This window comes from Botryllus schlosseri, chromosome 11 (assembly GCF_051294905.1).
Source record: "Botryllus schlosseri isolate E-star chromosome 11, Bs_hap1, whole genome shotgun sequence".
In the NCBI taxonomy this organism is placed as follows: Eukaryota; Metazoa; Chordata; class Ascidiacea; order Stolidobranchia; family Styelidae; genus Botryllus; species Botryllus schlosseri.
The window spans coordinates 19,882,880-19,902,960 of NC_137246.1; the positions used below are offsets into that span (position 1 = coordinate 19,882,880).

General features: G+C 40.8%; 1 protein-coding gene and 1 non-coding gene across 2 annotated transcripts; one reads left to right on the top strand and one right to left on the bottom strand.

Moving 5' to 3' along the window:
- Window positions 1-501: 501 nt before the first annotated feature.
- Window positions 502-15,942, bottom strand: LOC145450539 (neurotrypsin-like). Its single transcript, XM_080329061.1, has 17 exons — window positions 15,448-15,942; window positions 15,077-15,249; window positions 13,927-14,087; window positions 12,136-12,317; window positions 11,427-11,567; window positions 11,168-11,284; window positions 9,391-9,542; window positions 7,281-7,374; window positions 7,099-7,209; window positions 6,021-6,168; window positions 5,743-5,918; window positions 5,490-5,683; window positions 4,495-4,580; window positions 4,260-4,410; window positions 1,835-1,967; window positions 1,585-1,773; window positions 502-771 (listed from the first exon to the last, which is right to left on the bottom strand). Exons 1-17 carry the CDS (start codon window positions 15,716-15,718, stop codon window positions 644-646), a joined length of 2,607 nt encoding a protein of 868 aa, XP_080185187.1. The 5' UTR covers window positions 15,719-15,942; the 3' UTR covers window positions 502-643.
- LOC145451394 (U1 spliceosomal RNA) lies at window positions 13,219-13,382 on the top strand. The gene has a single exon (XR_013918893.1). It is a non-coding gene; the product is annotated as a U1 spliceosomal RNA (small nuclear RNA).
- Window positions 15,943-20,081: the final 4,139 nt, after the last annotated feature.

The following is a 20,081-nucleotide window of genomic DNA, read 5'->3' on the forward strand; positions in this document are numbered from 1 at the left end:
GCAATCCGGTATCTAAATTATATTCAGCGATACTTTCGTTAAAACATATTTGCCACTCCATATCTACTATGCGCGAAGCGCAACGAAAACTCTGGGTATTACATTACTACGTCAAAACAGCCCCAAAATTCCTTCGGCTATCTTTCTTATTGGGGGATCAAACTACTTCTACTTGGCAAACTGGAAATAGCGAAAAGGAAGTATGTAGTTCACAAAATATTACGAAGTAGAAGTAGCGAAAAAATATCTACTTGGGTAAGTACCGGAAGTGGAGGATCTCTACTTGAGTACTTCGTTACTGACGACTCTGACATAGTTAAGGTATTAAACATTGTTGTTCCTTACGCCAATATCGTGGGATTCTGCCCGAAAATCCTATCTGCACTGATAAAACACGAAGTTGAATATTTGTCATTGCGTCGACTGGCGGCATCAAACTTTTAGGTAGAAAGTTTGTCGTATCGAAAAGGATTGTGGAACTAGAACTACATGCAGTATAAATTGTTGCTTCAAAGGAAGTGCATTTTATTGGTTTGAGTCAGGATAGAGATCGAAAGATATAGATTCATAATATGTCGTCTGTATAATGACGCGAGTCTAGCGTGGCAGTGTGCAGGCTTATGCAGCGTGACGGTGTAGGTTTTCACAAATCCAGTCCGGTCGTTTCCCTGATCCAATTCCGGTAGAGCGCAACGTTTGCGTATACTCCCGGCGCTTTGGGCCTGGCGCAGCCATTTCCCCAACTCACGATACCCCATACGTAGTAGCGATCTGAATTTTGAAAAGCTGAGTTAGAAATTTATACTCTCAAGGCAAAGGTATCACTGGACCGAATCGTGATGGGAAAATTGAAAAAGTTGATGGTCACAGATCAGCTGGGGTCAATATGACTCTGTAAACTATACCTTCACGTAGAACTGGATCCAACCACGGGGAAGTCAGGATAAAAATTTGGGAGGGTAATTTCTCTAAATACCAATGATGTAGTGAACAAGGATGAAGTTATAAGACGCAAGCCGCATAGAGTGAGTGAGTCTTAAATTTCATCCAACCGGAATAAATAAGCATCCAGCAAAAATGATGATACAGAAGAAAAAAAGCAACACCGTATTCGGTATCGGATGGGAATGATCGATACGACCTTAAAGGACACCTAGTTTAATCGCACCCGCATAAGTAAGCCTATTCCTTCTCTGAAATATCTGGCTGTAAAATTTCAATCAAACAAATTTGATGTTAGTAGCAGACATCATTCTCAAATACAAATCCTGAATTCAGCGAAATCATATCTTCAAAGCCAAAATTAGAGTTGGAACACACTGGAAATAGATGTAAAAAGTCCTGATTCTTCGAAGATATGCGTATTGCATGAGCCTGTCAAGTCAGTCGGTATAGCCCTATATTATAATCTAAATTTCAAATGATTTATTGATCATGCCCACTGGAAATCATATTTAGCTGCTGGTTCTGTTTCCCGAACAAATGCGAGATTACCACATATGGGTGCTGAAAACGCTCCGCCATCATGTAGGCTAAGATAAGGCTATTACACGCTACACTACAGCTATTAGGCTATTTATTTACGGTCTTCGTCGTCTTGGCAAGCTAACGGTCCACCGGAGTCGCCTTGACAGCTGTCTATTCCACCGTTCAGGTAACCCGCGCAGAACATCGACGGTTTGATTTCACCGTATTCGCTTTGCTTGCCACATTTTTTCGACGGAATCAGGGGAACTGTAGCTTCTTGCAGTATGTAATTGTATTCGAGTTCAGCTAAACGAAAATAATGAGGACCACGTAAGAAGGAGCTCAGCTCTGTGTTCAAGATACTTGCATGATGATGAGAGCTTTCCCCAGCCGGTTATGGTGCAGTTTTTCGGAGCTTTGAATTGCTTTTTGGTTCTTGGTATGCACACTGGTTTTATTGCATCGGTTAGCGTCGCGCATTCTCCGCTTTCTGACACAATCTTTGGCGAATAGCGAAATAAGGGTACATTTGTTAATTAAGGCAATTCATTGTATTGTGGTGTAAATCCCATTTACATCGCATTGTGCCTAGTATATCGCATTGTGTTGGATGTGTGTGTCTTGGGCAAATGAAAATAAAATCTGAGGATTATTAAGAAAAAAATCGAAATGTATGATACAGTGGGAATTATGTTTATCAGTTTATGTATAAATGTATTTTAATCCACGCGGTGCTATAGCAAATAAATTGCAATGTCGATACCGGAAACTAATTGCTACCGAATTCTCAGTGCGCCCCGAACCCTGATTGTTAGTGTACAGGACATATCTCCCGCAGATGTATGTATTTCCAGAGGTGGTCAGTAACGAAGTACTTCTACTTTTTCGAAGTACTCAAGTAGTTTTCCGCTACTTGCGGTACTTACTCATGAAAATCTGATTTCCGCTACTTCTACCTCTACTTCGGAAAATTTTGTTATCTAATTACTTACATCTCGCTATTTTCGGTTTTTCAAGTAGAAGTAGTGTAATCCTCCAATCAGAAAGATAGCCTGACGAATTTAGGGGCTGTTCCCGCAGAGTAACAACATTTAATTCTCATAGAAAATAAGTAAAGAGCAGAATTTTCGTCGCGCTTCGCGCACAGTACATATATGGTGTGACAAAATATGTTTTCACGAAAGTATCGGTGAATATACTTAAGGTAGTGGGTCGTGTTGTTCCATTCACGCCACATTGTCGCCAATATGAAATATTTCATCACAGTAAATATTACCCATACGTTTGAAACTACCGTTTCGCAATCTAGCAATTACCTATCATATCATAATCTAGCAGCCCATGGCGTATGTCCTAATATGGATATAATCTATTTTTATTAACGTATATTAATTGCTCAAAGTATTAACACCGTATTCGATACATCATCATCATCATCATCATCATTGGTTTATTAGCAATTTTATCAGTTCAATACACCACAAAAATGCGATACAATGACGAGAAAGGAAGATGTCGAAGCGACTAGGAGTTGTCTATGGAATCGGACACCCACCTTGGCCTAGGCGATGTAAAGAGGAGGCATGCACACTGAATGAAAGTAAAGAAGATAGTATAGAAAAAGAAAGCGACAAGAAATAGGGCGGCATATCATGGGAAGCGAGATCGATAGGTCAGTCGTGGTCCGGTAATCTTGAGGATGGACTGTATTTATTTAGTAGTAATTGCTTGTATTTCGACTTGAATGTGGACATGCTCGTCGACTGTCGGATGGCCGGCGGGATACTGTTCCACACATCAGGTCCGGCATATTTGATAGAGCGATGATCTTTTCGGTCGATCATATGATATTTGGACGACGTGGACGCGCGTGTGTTGTACTTGTGCGCTTTTGATTCAGAGGTAAAGAAGTCATTGAAATATTCGGGGCAACGACCGCAGTGAAACTGATACATAAACTTGGCGATTTCCAGTTTCCGCATATCTTCTATGTTTAGGACGCCGAATCTCTTCAGCAGCGACTTATTGGATGGGCAGCCAGGCCCCTTTGGGGCCCTAGCTATGATTCGGAGTACTTTATGCTGTAGTTTCTGCAGTGGCTTGAGTGCAGTTTTACTGGCAGCCCCCCAACAGAGGATGCCATAATGTAACTTCGATTGGATTAAGGATTTAAAGAGTATCAGAAGAACCCATGCTGGCATGAAGCGCCCAACTTCTCCGTAATGCTCTTCGACTAAACTACGGGACTTATAATATGGCGGAGGGCGTCATGCCATGATATGTTCGGATAAAAAATGGGTTATAGTATCGCATTTCCATATCAACACTATCATTCGCATCACATGATGCGGAAGAATGGATATGCTGTCAAAAATTGATACCTCCTGGGATGCTTCAATATGAATCAAGCTCTCTACAGTCAACACCTTCCGCATTGCTCAATTTGCAGCTTTTGACAGTCCATGCGAACGAATTACTACCGTTTTCACAACTACTTACTTACTTTAGTAGATTTAAAGTCAGTCAATTCTACTTCTACTTCAAGTAGTTTTAGGTTGCCTTTAAAATAAGTACTTCTATTCGTACTTGCGTTGATTTTTGCATCACTACTTCTACTTCCACTTGAATAGCTTTATTGACTACTTTGACCACCTCTGTGTATTTCTGTCGCCTACTTGATCCGAATGGAATGGAAATTAACAGGGAGAAGAAATGGAAGTCACAGACACGCTGTTATTACATACATGCGTTGCGTATATGTTGCGTTCTTTGCTATTGACTCGCACCCGTACCTGTATAAGCGCTATATCATTCTCCTTGCTAGTTGCGTTGTAGTCGTGTTTTATCAGACGCGCAATTTTCATTTCTTGTTCAGTATTTTCCTGGTGCTCCGTCAAGTGGTCACCCAAGCGTATTGTGTAATCGGACATGGGATATCGCCGCCTGCATAAAGGCATATATATTACGTCATTGACGTAATCGTCGTGAAGTACAGACGCTTGCATTATTATAACTTGAATGTCTTACATGAAGCAGTGTGCGGCAGTCAATACCCAACACGGGTGAATGAGTGAACCTCCACACCAATATGTCCAGGGCAGCCAAATGCCGACCTGCAGGAAATACATGAAAATATGGCACATTGATGAACTTTATACTTCGTCGGACCGATGTGGGGGAAGTGTCGCAAAGATACATCTTGCAATATTGTAGGTATAGGCATTAGACATAGATAGTTGTCGACGATTGGCTAACAAAAGTCTGCGAAGGCTTGTCTCAATATAATTCACTTAATAATTATACTGGTATGAATGGTTGTATTTAAAATAAAACTCGATTTAAAACAAACACGTTTCAAACACGCATTTTTTAGCAATGAAGTCACGTATTTCCAATTGTGACAGCCCAGTGGATTGACATTGGTATATATGAAAATATAGGGTCAATATGTATCCTTTGGCGAAAAAGGCTTCCAACTCGTCTTAAGCTGGCCAAAAATATCTTTGACCAGAACTGCGTCCTCATGCAGCATTTTTACGGTCGACCTTTATCATCATCAGAACACCCTTTCCCTTTGTTGAAACGACGACGATTCAAAGGTTCGAACATTTCCATGTCGTATGCGTCGACTATATCTAGTGTAAGTCGCCCAAAGTCTCATTCTACATGTTTTTTTTAAGAATTTGCACACTTATTATACAGAATTATACAAATTTTGAAAAATATATTTCTTTAAGATGATATTAGTTTAAAATATGTAGCTTTAAAACACTTCTTGTTTTAAATACAATCCTACTTGTATGTGAATACCAACAATGATTACTCGAGATATCTTAGTGGAAGTACACATAAACCTATTTGAGTACTTCGAATAAGTAGTACTTCGTTACTGACCACACCTGCTTGCCAGCAACTATACTCGCATATACATTCATGCTTGACGTTTAGACAATAAAAGAACGGAGGTTTATAGTATGCTTCGTAAATCCACCAGTTCCAAAATCTACAAGTTTAATCCGTACTTGCCAAGGCCATTCATTCGGCTCCACCCCTCTCCCTCCCACTATTCTTGCCATCGGGCCTATCGGTAAAACGGCTGGTTTAACTCCACACTGAAAGTCGGCTGGTGCACTAGTGGATGGTGATCTCGTAGTTCGAGCAGGTGTGGTGGTCGCTCTTGTAGTCGTCGTGGGAGATGACTCAGCCGTCACCACTTCTGCGAATGCATTACCCAAAAGTTAACTTATCGATAATGCATACACTCACCCGGCATACCGTCGTTTATGCAAACTACTCCGACTTCACTATCAATTTTGCAGTTCGTATTCATCCATCCGTCATGACTGCAATCTTCCAGGTTAGACTCGTCTCCGCGACACCGTACGTTATCCAAAACGTATTTCCTACTGCTGCGCTGGAAAGCACCTCCCTTCAGCGCTTGAATGGCTCCCCTTGAAACGAATTAGATTTCCAGATTATAAAATATTTGTTCTGACGAGTAGGCTACCTCACAGTATGTGAGGTTGGCAGTCGTCTCAGATTTCCGTCTGTACCTCGAATAATTCAACTGGCGACAAACGACGTTCGCTTCTTGCAGCGTCCAGTGAGTGTCGCAAATTTGTCCGTATTTTGTTCCTTTGGCGGCTTCAACTCTGCCCTCGTGAGGCCCGGAACCTCCTCGAAGTCTCAGTTTCAGTGGTTCTAAGTAAACAGAATTACTCACTGATACACCTCGTTCTTGCATAATGAGGTCAAGTGTGCATCTAATTCGAGCCAAGATTTATTGCACAAGCATAGCCGAATTCCGAATTCATATTATTTTTGGTTCAAACAAAATGTGCAAATATGTTGTAGCCCAATCCGGATAAAATAAGCCACAATACATGACAGTAAAATCTATACTCGATGCAGTTTTATAAAGAACCTAAGTATACTGTTTTTCTACTTCAGGTTTTTGATTCCACGATTCCATTGTGACGTTATACGCGTGACAACATCGCAAGGTTAACAGTTGGTCCCACCATGGTGTCCTATAAGGTGTGGACACCAGCAAATCTCACGGCTCAGTGAAATTGGTCAACGTCACACTTGCCATTTGGCTAAAGGCAATTTGACGGTAATTTTTGCCGAGCTTGCCGAGCGTGAAATATGATAAAACGGGTATCAATCGAAAGCCTGTGACGCAGCGATGCCGTCTGAGCAGCTCAGCAGGAACAAGTGCGCACGAGAGTGAGAGCGTGAATGCCCAATCGGTTGTGCAACAATAGCCAATACGCTTGCGGTTTGTGCTTATTCTCACCTGCTCCCAGACGGCATCGTTCCCCCGTCACAATACCAAACTCCGTTACAATGCGACATTCGAGGCTGATTTTTGGGGGTTCCGGGACCACGAGCACAATAAAATTTATATTTCAGCAATCAGTAACACGGTAGCTTTCGATTGATACCCGTTTTATCAAATTTCGCGCTCGGCAAGCCGGTCAAAAATTACCGTCAAATTGCCTCTAGCCAAATGGAAAGTGTGACCCAAACTAATTGCACCGAACCGTGAGATTTGCCTGTTTCCACATCACATAGGACACTATGGTGACACATTCAAACTCATATCTAGACCGGAAAGAATGAACTTACCACATTCCTTTTCATCTTCCCCGTTAGGACAATCATCTCTGAAATTGCAAACTTGTTGTTTTCGTATGCAGCTACCATCATCACACCGATGCTTGTTCATAGCGATACAGTCTTTATGAAATGCGTGCAGATCAGTTTCACGACCGTTACTGTTACACGAATATCTCATTTCAAACATTCACCTTCGACACCTTGTCTTTCATAGTAATCCCAATTCTTCGATTTTCGCAACCGGCTTGGTGACTTCGGCGAATATAATCGGCAGCGTTGAAATTTCTATGTGATTTTAAATTCTCGGTTAGTGCAGGCTACGAAACCAAAACCGACATTATACACGTCATGGAGTATGGAGAAGGGCGACAGTGACTATATAACTCAATAGCCTACGCTCCTACACATTACCATTTCCAGTTATTCAGATGAGCTCATGTGGCCGAAATTTTGAATATCAGGTGTATTTCAATTCTAAACGTTGAAACGATCAAAATTGATGATGGAATTCGTCTCCCAGGTTACTGTTTTAGGACTTTTAGCACATTGATTCCCATATTTCTATATCATTCTAGTGCGTTGTGTGGCAGATAATGCTGTCCTGTGTCTGTCAATGCTACGTGATAGATAAGTTTAGTGGTGCCATTCCACTCTTTATACTTGCATCATCCCTATAGATAAACTGTCACAACTCTATTGTCCCGTGAATATTATATCATCGCATTACTAAATGATGGTCACACCAGTGTTGGGATGACCCGAGTCAGACTCGTGTCACTTTTTTCGTATGACTTGACTTGACTCGAGTCACTTGGCCAAAATGACTTGACTTGACTCGGCGTATCAAAAATGTGGATTGACTCGTGACTCGAAGCAAAATTCACGCGTCAATTTCAAGTCGTCAAGTAATTGGTGTCGATAAAAATCACTGTATCTTGCATATGGTCGGATTGTTCGCGAAACGCTGGTGTAACCCGTGATTCAGTGATCGTGCGTTTTACTGAGCCTCCATTGTTCTGTCACAAATAAATTGACCGATATACGATGTGATTGAAGCTTATAGCTGGCGTCGTAACTCGTAAGCTAGTAGTAAAGTAATTTAGAAGCAAAATGTCTATTTCTGTTCCCCGTTCTTAGCTTTAACCAAACCTCATGTTTTATTGGAATTGAATTCGAATAGTGTATTATATACTCCTCAACCATTGGCGCAGGCTCGAATTATATCATATCAATTTGTAAATGGGTAATGTATTGCATCTTATCAATTCGTTTGTCGATTCTCTGTTCTCTGCTTTGGCTGGTAACTATAAACTGAGGCTATGCAATTACTTACGCAGTTTAACAGTTCCACGCATATGCTATGCGAGCGATACAGCGCCTTCTTGCGTGTATACTCAACTATATATTCCTTCGGAATCAATGACCACTTAATCTGTATTCCATACAGCTCGCAAGATGGAATGACGTAATCATACCTCTTACTTCGAAAAGGCAACTTTACTCGAATTGTGACTTGACTCGAGACTTGACTTGACTTGACTCGACTTCACTCGAGTCACCTTCAAAAATCGAGTGACTTGACTTGACTCGAGTCAAAATGTTGAATGACTCGAAATGACTCGTGACTCGAAGGTAGTGACTTGATCCCAACACTGGGTCACACTCAATGAATATGTGAGCGATAATGTTTTGAGGGTAGGGTTGCATTTAAAACAAATGGTTGTTTTAAACAGTATTTTAAACAAAGGCCGTTTATAAAAACCAGAGTTTATTTTCAAGTTGTAGAGTTATGCCATAATTGTGTAAATACTTTCCAAATAACATGTGCTATGAACCTACGGACGATTAACACCCGATATATAGCAAGTGTATACGATGTGGGATGGCCAGAACCCACGAAAATGGTTCAAAAGCTATAGTATACGTAGATATAGATGAATGAATGTTCTGATGATGATGACCGCCGACCGTAGAAATGCTGCATGACGATGTAGCTCTGGTTAAAGAGATTTTTGGTCCGTATATGACAGGGGCTGGAAGCCTATTTCGTCAAAGGCGCTATATTTACCCTATATTTTCAATTGTCAATCCGCTATGACTTCACAATTGAATGCTCGTGATGTCATTGCTTAAAAAATAATACTATAATAAACATGTTTTAAACCAGGGCATTGTTTTAGACATGTTTGTTTTAAATTGGTTTTTGTTTTAAATGCAACACTAGATCAGGGATCGTGTTTCGAACCCGCCGTTACTCGATAAACGGCGTAAGGGACGCAATGAGATTGTTATTTCATTTACCCGAAAATAATCAAATGCTGTGCAAACGAACGCCGTTTCGTCCTTGCATTTCTGAGCGCATAAATAAGGAGTAACTGGCTCCCACTGAAGTTCGTATCGCTTTGTCTTTCTTCTAAATCCAGTCGATTTTTCGAAAAGATTTAGACACTGCTCTGGAGAAAAATAAAATTAATATTTCTCAGTCTTACGCATCTTTACACATACGCGCTCCCTGGCGTCACGTCGCTGCCTCATCGTAGCAGTGCAGTTATATTCACCTCGATTCGCAGGCATAATTTACAAGTCATGTTGTCACTGATGTATTCCCAATTATACACACCGATGCTAAAATTGCTAATAAATCAATGATGATGATTGAGCTTTTGACCACGTTATTTTCGTCGCCGCCATCACTGTCAGTAGTCGATGGACGGATAATGTCACAAATGACAATCTAGTTTTGCTCTAAATTAAGACTACGCGAAGTGGCGTGCTGACTACTAGAGCGGGACGAGGACCTAATCCGGATTGGATATCTGAACGGAACAGATAATTCATCGATCCAGCCCGCATGACAATACGCGAAAGCTGAGCAGTGATCACAAAACAATTGATCGGATGGATCGAATATGTAGTAGAAGGCACCGGGAATGTTGGTTGTACTCAAGTGTCGCAGGTAGCAATATCAATACCGTATAAATGTGTTTCTGCACTTTATAACGTTCATAGCGGACGGATATCTGTGTCGCAGCAATGACAACATCGTATCTGCGGCAAGCATCGGGTCTGCAGCCAAAGGTTTATTCACATGCATGATGTACGCCTAATACCCACGGTGCGCACATAACGACTTCTGCAGATCAGACTAAGTCTACATTTTGGTGTGTCCAACTTCAAGCGCGCAATAAACTAATTTCGATGCGTGCACAAAGTTTAGTCGTAGTGTTAGGATGTTGGACTAATGCAGGGGTGGCCACGGCCGACTTGCGGCCGTGGACACGTAATTCAATTAGTTTGTGTTGGCGGCCGTCGACAACGTGCAATTTGAATTTACGAATTGACTCCCGATTTCTTGATTGATTTTAACAAATCTTAAAATTTTCTTCGCGATGCGCACGATTCAATGTGGCTTCATTTTTCGATTTTAATATAGTAAGGCCCTTTGCAATTAGAGCCCCACATTACAGATTCGAACTGCAGAGGAAAATGATGCGCCCCATATAGAATTACCAACTCAGAATCGTGTACTCCTCACTGTACCGACAATCCTGATGGGAGGCAAAAATAACAGCATGCAAAAAAGTTACTAATAACAATTGACCCTTCCGAAGATGCATCATCATTTATAACTTGCCTTAAATTTTCGAAAACACCCCCTCCATCAATTTTACTGATAAATCTGATCACATCCATGGGCTGAGAAAGATAAATGTTTCATAGTAATATGGAAAACTACTAATATTAATCACGAAATTCATTAGTCAATCTGAATTTTTTTTTAACAATCCAGACCCAGAACATGACCAGACCACTCGGGATTTTGGTGCGTTTAGCGTGCCAATATGATTAAATAGATTAGTTCGGAGTTCACCAGAAATGAATAAATATAGGCATGCTCTAACATAGGCATTTGGCGTCCAGTTAGTTTATTACGACTATGCCCTGGAATGCAGCCGTAGACTACATGAGTAGTCGAAATGCGGCCGAGAATGGCAAAAAGGTTGGCCACCCTTGGACTAATGAGTAGGCTATCTTTGAGGGCAATTATTGGTTATAGCAAATACGCGCATCATTTTACCACAATCTCTCTCGTCGTTTCCGTCAATACAGTCTTTTTCGCCGTCACAAAGATACTCGTTCGAAATGCATCCTCCCCCTTTCGGACCGCACCAATACTCGCTGTTTTTGCAATTGGCTAAAATCCAAGCACACATATAAGTTATAGTGTTCACACGACAATCGGTACTATAACTACTTCGAGTAGGCTACTATTTGGAAGAATTGTGACCAATATTCCCTCTCTCGGGCTCAATAGAAATCAACTGGAACATGAATACCTCCTGTGCATCCAATTTCATCTGTACCCCAAGGACAGTCTGCCATGCCGTCGCAGATGTACTCCGGATCAACGCATCTATCCCCATCTTTGCATTGAGTTTCGGATTTCTGACATGACCTACCACTCTCCAGTAGAGAACCTGAATGCAGAGGGCAGCAATCTGTTGAAGAAGTTTACGCTTGGGGCTAAAGTGCCTGGTATAGTCGTGAGCCACCATTTCGTTCAGACGGGGATCGTGGATACTATAAGTGTTAGGAGTATTGCTAACAAAATCATCGTTATTTGCGAAATCGTAACTCGGGCTGGTCAAACTTGCACCAGATGACTTGAACAGTTCATATGCAGGTCTGCCTGCCATGCGACCACGAAGTACACAACACCAGTTGAATCAAATTTAGGCCTACTATTTGTTTCCTCAAATACGAGATGGCGCTCTGATGAGGTAATATCTCATGTCGGTCAGTACAAGTTTCACGTATCTTTTCCGTGAGCGTGAGTATAGTGCACTATATGTCTTGAAGTATGATACGGCAAACGAGCTCTCAAGACTCCCGACATGGGGTAGAAAATATCAAAACGATAATTATCCACTATTACAATATTTATATATGATTTGCATTTAAGATCATTATTAGTTCAAGTTCAACTATCCTCGCAGGGAGTATTAGATTGCTGTCAGAACTGATGGAAAAAATGCAATAACCCACCAGTACATTTGACACCAGCCAGTTTGTCTGTTCTGCATGTATAGTTTGTCTTTAGTGCGTCTCCAGTGCAATCAGTCAGCGTCCATTCGCCGCCGTTGCAATCGACATTTTTTAGAAAAGTGGACAGGCTGCTTATGGCTGGCGGCTGTTTCCCTGGACCTATTCTGAGTGCTTTTCCTGTCCTGTGAATAAATAACCTTGAGTTGATGGAAAGGCCGGCGGTTACTTTCTGGTATACCATGAACGTGACATCCGTAATTATTGTAATTAATGGTTAGCCCTCAAAATTACCGGACCACGATCTGACCTATCGACATCGCCTACTGACACATTCATTTCCAGCCACATATTAATAGGAATAGGAATATGTATCTCCTTTACATTTTTAATTTTGCACTTAGCTAGCATCGTATATCAATTAATTTCCATGACGACAGCAATCATTTCTTGTGGTAGGTGAGACAAATCTCTGTAAGACTAAGGCAGTGGTGAATCCATGGGCATTTAGGAGCTCAGAACACATTTTTTTACTGTCCCAAAATTTATTTCTAATATTTGGCGCTGATAAATAATTGTTTACACATCAGTGCAATATATAGTAGTTCTTTTTCTAGAATAGGGCAAATTCGCTACCTGTTCATTTTCAAGACTGAATATATATATGGCGCTTACGACGAATCCTATGTAGTGAGCTTCGATTTCGTGTCACCGAAACGTCACGAATCGTCAATTGTGATACTGCAATCAATTGTCTACGTTGTATATATCGTTATGAATTAAAATGGATAGTCTGCGGTCAATATGACAATTTTTACAAAAAAGGTTCCCGACCCCAAGGGCGTCTAGGCCAAAGACGATGTCTGATAAGAAGAACACTCCAAGTTGTTTAAACACCTTCCTATATTTTTACTATATAGTAATCACGTGGTTTTTGCATCTGATAAGAATTTCAATAAATGACTTTGACTGACTTATGGTGACCGTGGTTACACATCACCGACGTGACTTGTGTTCCTGTTCGTACTCACCATAAACGCTAATATATTTTAGATATACACTCTTGAAGAAATTTTCCATAGTCTTATACTTACCTGACGCGGCGGTAAACCGAGATCACGAAGTCGGATTCGCCCGGGCGAGGCCCTGCCATCGCACATGGGCAAGGTTGACCTCGGCGATTACCCCAAATGGGGGTAACTCGATCGTGTAATTTCTGTCAGTGGGGTCTGCGTTCGCGCTAACCCCTTTCTGTGCTAATTGATCTTTCTTGAGTAAATTGGGCGACGCGATGTTGTCGTAATACAACCTGCTGGGATTCATTGTGGTTTAAGCAAAAGCCGCTTCTTGTGATATATGGCCTACCGTGCGAAATCGCCGAAATCCACTAAGAGACCCCAACTATTCGAGAACTATCCAAGCATTGGTCACTATGTGAGTGGAGTGCATTCAGAGGATTAAGATAATAAGGGAACGAAATTTTCTAACGACACGCCGCCTCGTACTCACTATGGAACCAATTACATGACGTTATGCCGTAAAAAAGATATTGATGAATGTATAAGCTACGTCTCCCAAGCAACTGACGGAGCCATTACCTGAATATTATTTGTGGAAACGAGATGCTATGTTAGAATCTCCTAGGTTTTCGGACTTAATCTTTATAATTAAAAAAATAGGTTTGGAGGCGATGATTGCACAACATGCTTTATAAACAAATGAGTGCTTTCCTCATTTATACGCAAATTCCAACTATTTCACAGCACATTATTGCTATCAACAAATTTTTCTCACCGAAAACCGAGAAAATTGCAGACTACTTCTGCATCTCCAGCGTGCCAGTTATCTCCGCATATAGTGCCCCACTGTTCCAGTTCTCTGTGGTACACCAGTACAATACCAACCGAACATGCCCTGTCTGCTCGGTTTTGAAGACAATGGAGTTTCAAATCACCCTGAAATACGTGCTTGTTACGTAAAGTATAAATTATTGATATTTCGCGTCCGTGTGCGGTCAAGTCGAACTTCAAATCAAGATTTTGATGCAAAATGTGAATAGCAAAAAGCTATAAATAGCCTATATATGAATTGTTTTGATACTATCGGCCTCTCAGTGTTATAAAAACGCGCGGTGTACCGTCCAACAGGGTTGAGAACTATATGACATATCGACTCCGTCTATACCGTCACATATGTCACTTCATTTTTAATGTTATATTCTCTTACTTTTCATTCTGTGTGCATGCCTCGTATTTAAATGTTCCGGGCCAATTGGATGCCCGACAGACTTACACACGAAGTTGCTTCTACACATTTCTAACTCTTCATTTAATCTCATTTTTGCGGTGTTTGGATTTGATGAAAATACAAACAAAACGGACCGGAAACCATGTTGTTGTTGTTTGTGGTATTCATGGTGTTTGTCGACTACTATGGTCATTTACACCAGGTCGATATTCCTTATTTTTGATTCCGTATCTGCCGACTTCTAGCACGGCCCACTTCTAGGCTTTTTGTCAGACACCGCTTCCGCGGATAATATGGCGAGGAGGAGACTAGATAAACCTCCCCGACTTGGGCAGGAATTCTGCCGGAAACCATGTCTTCCAAGGCCTAAACCACTCGCTGTTCCTACACGACTTAAATCCAACCCGATCTGTAGCGTGTTGAATTTCCACAAACTCTGACATTAAAGTTCTCTATGCACGAGATCGGTAACGTGCTTTCACTGTTCGCCAAGGAATGCAAATACGAGAAGGTGCCAAGGTGGTTTATAAAACACAAACGATACACAGGCTGCCAATGGTCAAATATCCCATTTTGAAAAATGAAACCTAATATCATATTTATCAAGTACGCCTATAGGCCTGCGTCCAGAATATACAACGTGACCAAGCCGCTTATTTCGACATGCTGCGAGTTTCAGAAATCATCATTAATTTACCGTGAAGCTGCCCTCTCCCTTCCAAGGACGGGTATCACTTCCATTATTCAAAGAAGCCTCCACGACTGTAACATGATATTCATCCTCGTCACTCTGAGAATGCCAACCGAATTCTCGCGACCACACCATGTCGTTGTGACTCGTCAGAATTTGAAGGTATGGATTGAAGTGACCTGAAAGTATAGTCACCAAGGAACATGTCATTTGTACTAAATATCGCTGATGCAATCAAACATAATGTCAGTTGAAGAATACTTTTTGAAGGGAAGCCGCCATCCTATATTTCCAGACATGTCTCTTTTCTTGCGCGTGACAAGTCATTCAGCTTAGTTGAGGATTTGGAGCCTAATGCGTTGCAAAATGCGTCATACCTTTGCCGCGGTGTCCTTCCAGTCCTGAATTCCACCATGCCTTCAGATGGGCGTTGAATAAAGATTTGGTTGTGTGTGGAAATCCGTGAAGTCTACGAGATTGTACTTTCCCGCGACCTGGCCTGAATCGATTGCTTTCGTGTGTGTGATGAGATCCTGACTTTCGACTCGGAGCATGTCCGCGTCGTCTCCCTGATCGACGACTAGCAACTAATGCAGGCGGTGTTATAAATCCCAGTATCAGAAATGTTAATATCCATTTATACCGCATTGTATGTGGAGTATTATTTGTCGTAGTAGGCCGCCAAATCTGATTCGAAAACGATAGAGCAGGTTATGATATGATCTATGATGCCGTGATGAACAGACTTCGTATTCTCAAATCCAAATCCACTTCCGCATGTCTACTTCCAACTCCGATTTCGATATGTGACTACATAAGTCCATTGAAAGTAGTGTGACAGCCATTAATATTCCCGATCTCATGTCTGAATCCAAATACGCCCTATATCACAAAAACCACAAATCCTATTCAATGGGAAAATCTGTTTCACGTTCTGATCAAATGCATCTCAGCCATTTATCGCATAGACGCAACCTGCTTATTTCTTTGACATTTTGCTTTTAGATTTATTCGAAATCGGAAGTGACTTTTCAGAATATAATTCCTGAACTGTCACACAAATATACTCTATATAGTTCGCACAACAGCTTCGGGTTTATACCCTTGAAACCTTATTTAAACCTACCCGAACGAAATGATATCGTGCGAAAGAATTGTTGATATTTTCTGCTACGGTTTAGTGCTCTTTGAACCCAAAGAGGAGTTAAATACGAAGGTTTTGCTTTGCTTCAATGAGCGTCACGACCCAGAGCATTTATGCACATGTCATGATTGACCCATGACCCTGTTGTTGTATAGTATTATTACGAAATCGCAACAAGTGGGATTATGTCCGCCTCACATTTTGCGAAGACGGAAACCTTGATTTCTCAGATTGCCATTTCTCCAAACAATTCTAAACTATACGCTAAATGACCAACTGATTGTATGTTCCTTTGCTCAGCTGTATCCTACCTTTGGAAAGACCATTCAGCCTATCTCTGCGTAACTGTATTTTCAACTCCATTTCTTCAAATACTAACGCACGTACTCGCTCTGCGTACAAGTATGCTTACCAATCGCAGGAAAACTGTTCACTGTTCATTACTGACACGCGGTATTCAAACTTGACGAAAATGAACTCATTCAACACGTTCAGGACGAATGAATGCAGATTCAGACACAGGAAGTATATTCCCCTTTCTATACAATCGGCAATACTGATTAACACGTACTGGGTGGCAGTATCAATCTAAGCACTCGGCAAAAAGTCATAATTTCTTATCTTCCTGATATCGAACGATTCCACGATTCTCGTGATCCTTCTAGTTCACTGACACAAATTGATCACAGAGACAACATATAGAAGTTCCTCTGATTGAGGAACCAATTTATCGAGTTTATTTCGCTCTATAATCTGAAGATTAGATTTAATCGAATTTATTTCACGAAGCTACAAAAAAGATAAAGCAGACTGCGTAAGGTTGAGGCCTGGCAAAATTCACAATAATTTCGTAGTTCGCGTTCATAATAGAACTTCACTCCGGCTCTTAAACGAACATTTCAACCTTGAATCTAACTTTCGGTGAATTTTGCGACTTGGTGAAACATGCGGTATACGAAGACTACAGACATAATCGTTTAAGGCAGGGATGTCAAACTCAAATTGCGTCGCGGGTCGGATTCAAACCTTCAAATCGCTCACAGGACTGACCAATCAACTGATTCCAAAATATTATCTCACGTCCTTGCTTTTCACTCGAATACATTATTATTTTATAAAGATAATATTAAATTACATTGTGCCACGAATCATAGGTTTTTTTACTCTATCAGCTCCTATCAAGGCCTATATTCGCGAACGATGAAATTGGTCAGAATGCGACCATTGGCAGGTCGAATTCAGTCATGAACGGCTAAAATAATGGCGCCAATTATGGAGTTATCCTTGGATTTCAGCTCTACCACGATCGATGACAGCAAAGGAAATTCAACACAACTAACAGGAACCTTGTGTGTCGGGTTGGTTTTACTTTGTGACGTAATAAATTACATTGTGTATAGAGAATGTTACTTCACATATCACACTATTTTAGTAGTTAATATTAACTGGACTCGCTTCCGTCATTGCTGCGGGCTTGGCCTATAGGCCTATATATTATCGTGTAGTGGCAGATTAATCTATAGCCTATGCCCGATGAGATGGAAATCGTACATATGGTATATTGAAACTATCGTGGTGACGTCACATTGCGCCATAAGTTCGTGTTCGTATTTGATGTTCATATTCACACGAACTACAACCTCTCTCAGGTGCTCGCACCATTCCTATAGTTGGGTTCTTTGTGGTACATAATTTGAATATTGCAACGAAAAACATATTCATATTCTCAATTTATTCACACTAAGCTTTTCAACTGACACTCATCAGTAAATACGGAGATTGCAATTCGAAATATAAAGATGGAATAGATAGTGTGACGTAAGAATGGTATAAAACAAGAATGAGAGAATTCGCAAAACAAGAGCGTTAAGCAAAAATGCAATTAGCGCAATACGAAATGCCAGAAACACAACAGTAATGAAATAAACGAAGAGAATAAAGCCGGTCCTTTTGTCGACAAAGAATCAGTTGCTCGAGTTTAATTATGGTCGATTCGAGAACCTTTAAATCAGAGTATTCAGAGCAAATTAACATTCCACAAAACATGTCGAATCCCGAAATTGTTGGTTGCGCTACGCAACGATGTTTGCTGCATATGGTTTCATAAATGTAGTGGAATATTATAATTCATGTAAAACGAATTGCGCGTACTTTTAGATCGTCAATTTCCCGTTAAAACAATGCCGTCACGCTTGCTAGGGATATTTTCAACAAAATGTTTCGAAGTAGGTATTATATCCCGCAGCTTACAGCGTGCGAACATCGAAGAAGGAGGCACTGTCTATCACTGTTGAGAGTGAGAACCCCTTGTACATAAAATAAGTTTTGAAGCTTTTTTGTGTATGAAATGAATAACTAAATATACTTGTATTTGAGAGTTATAAAATTAAATCGTCAAAATATTTCTTCATTGTATCATAAAGGATGATACTATCTAGTGTTATGGTTCACAACCTCACATAAACGCTATGCAATATGAGTTGCTTTGTTTGGAATACATTCATGGTAAAATTAATAACTGGGTACAGTACTAAATTCAATGTGAGCAGATATATGCATCCCATTCTCAGTTGACTTACTTATAGCTATACACAAAGCACTAAGACAAAATCCAATACCATTAATTTCCCCGTATTGCCAATCGCAGGTGTGCATTCGGGATGGTTCGAACCACAGGGTATGGGACCGTACCCGATTGTTGTCATAACAACCTTGATTTGACCCTGATTATACCACACACAATTATTATATGGTTTATTATAGTCGAATGGTCCTCGAGCGCGATTAAAGCGCGAAATATATAAATGTAAATGTATATATACTGGACATTTACTTGGTCCAATGAATTTGTTTGCTCTAAAACAGACCTGGGCAAAGTGCGGCCCGCGGGCCAAATGCGGCCCGCGAAGCTATTCTGTGCGGCCCGCGAAAGTTTTCTTCGAATTCAAAACATAAAACTTGCTTTTTGAATGACGAAAACCGTAGGCTGTATCAAATGAACAGGAAATTCGTTTACTTTGAAGCCTGTTCATTAATATGCCACGATTACGCTGCCTACGTACCTGGCATGCGTAATCCAGATTAAAAATAAAGGCAATGTGGCAAACTATGAGTAGCAATTGAAGTCATAAAAAATTACTATTTCCATATAGTTTAGTTCAAACCTTCCTCGTTGCCATTGTCACATTACGGGTTATACGGTATGTGTTTCAATTTGTTACGAATTCTCGTAAGACAAGTCGATCAATGCTCGCGGTTACTATGACTCTGTCATATCTATCACACATAAAAGATTAACGGGCATGCCAAAAAAGAAAGCCGAAAACTGAAGGTTTAGAATTTAAAGCACTAAATATTCGCATACTGGAGTCAGCGGTAAACGCATCATTTCCGTTTTTGCCGAGCATGTCGCCGAGATTAGGAATTTTAATTAAAGTCGTTCTTATGATGACAAAACACGAAACAGTCGGTCAAGAGAGGGCGAAGTTCAAAAAAACTGCAAGCTTTCTCTCAACATAAAAGCTATTTAAGCTGCACACTGGTCGGATGGCAGCGACCAAGAAAATATAAGCTTTGTACTATTACATATTCATTTCATCAGTGCAGTGGTTCTCGAACGGGGAGACGTGGAAGCATCAGAAGGGTGGCGCGAAGCCCAATTTAATCGAATTTTTTTTCCCGCTCCGCGCGATATACTAGATCTTATAGCTGTTGCGCTGTGTATTGTCCGATTTTGATATTTCATAATTCGCTCATCAATAGCCATAATATACAATGCCATCAAACTATCCGTTGGGATTGCTAGCATTCTGGTTGCATTTTGTGATATCGTGATAAGGGGGCTCAAAATTGTTCACTATCATAAAG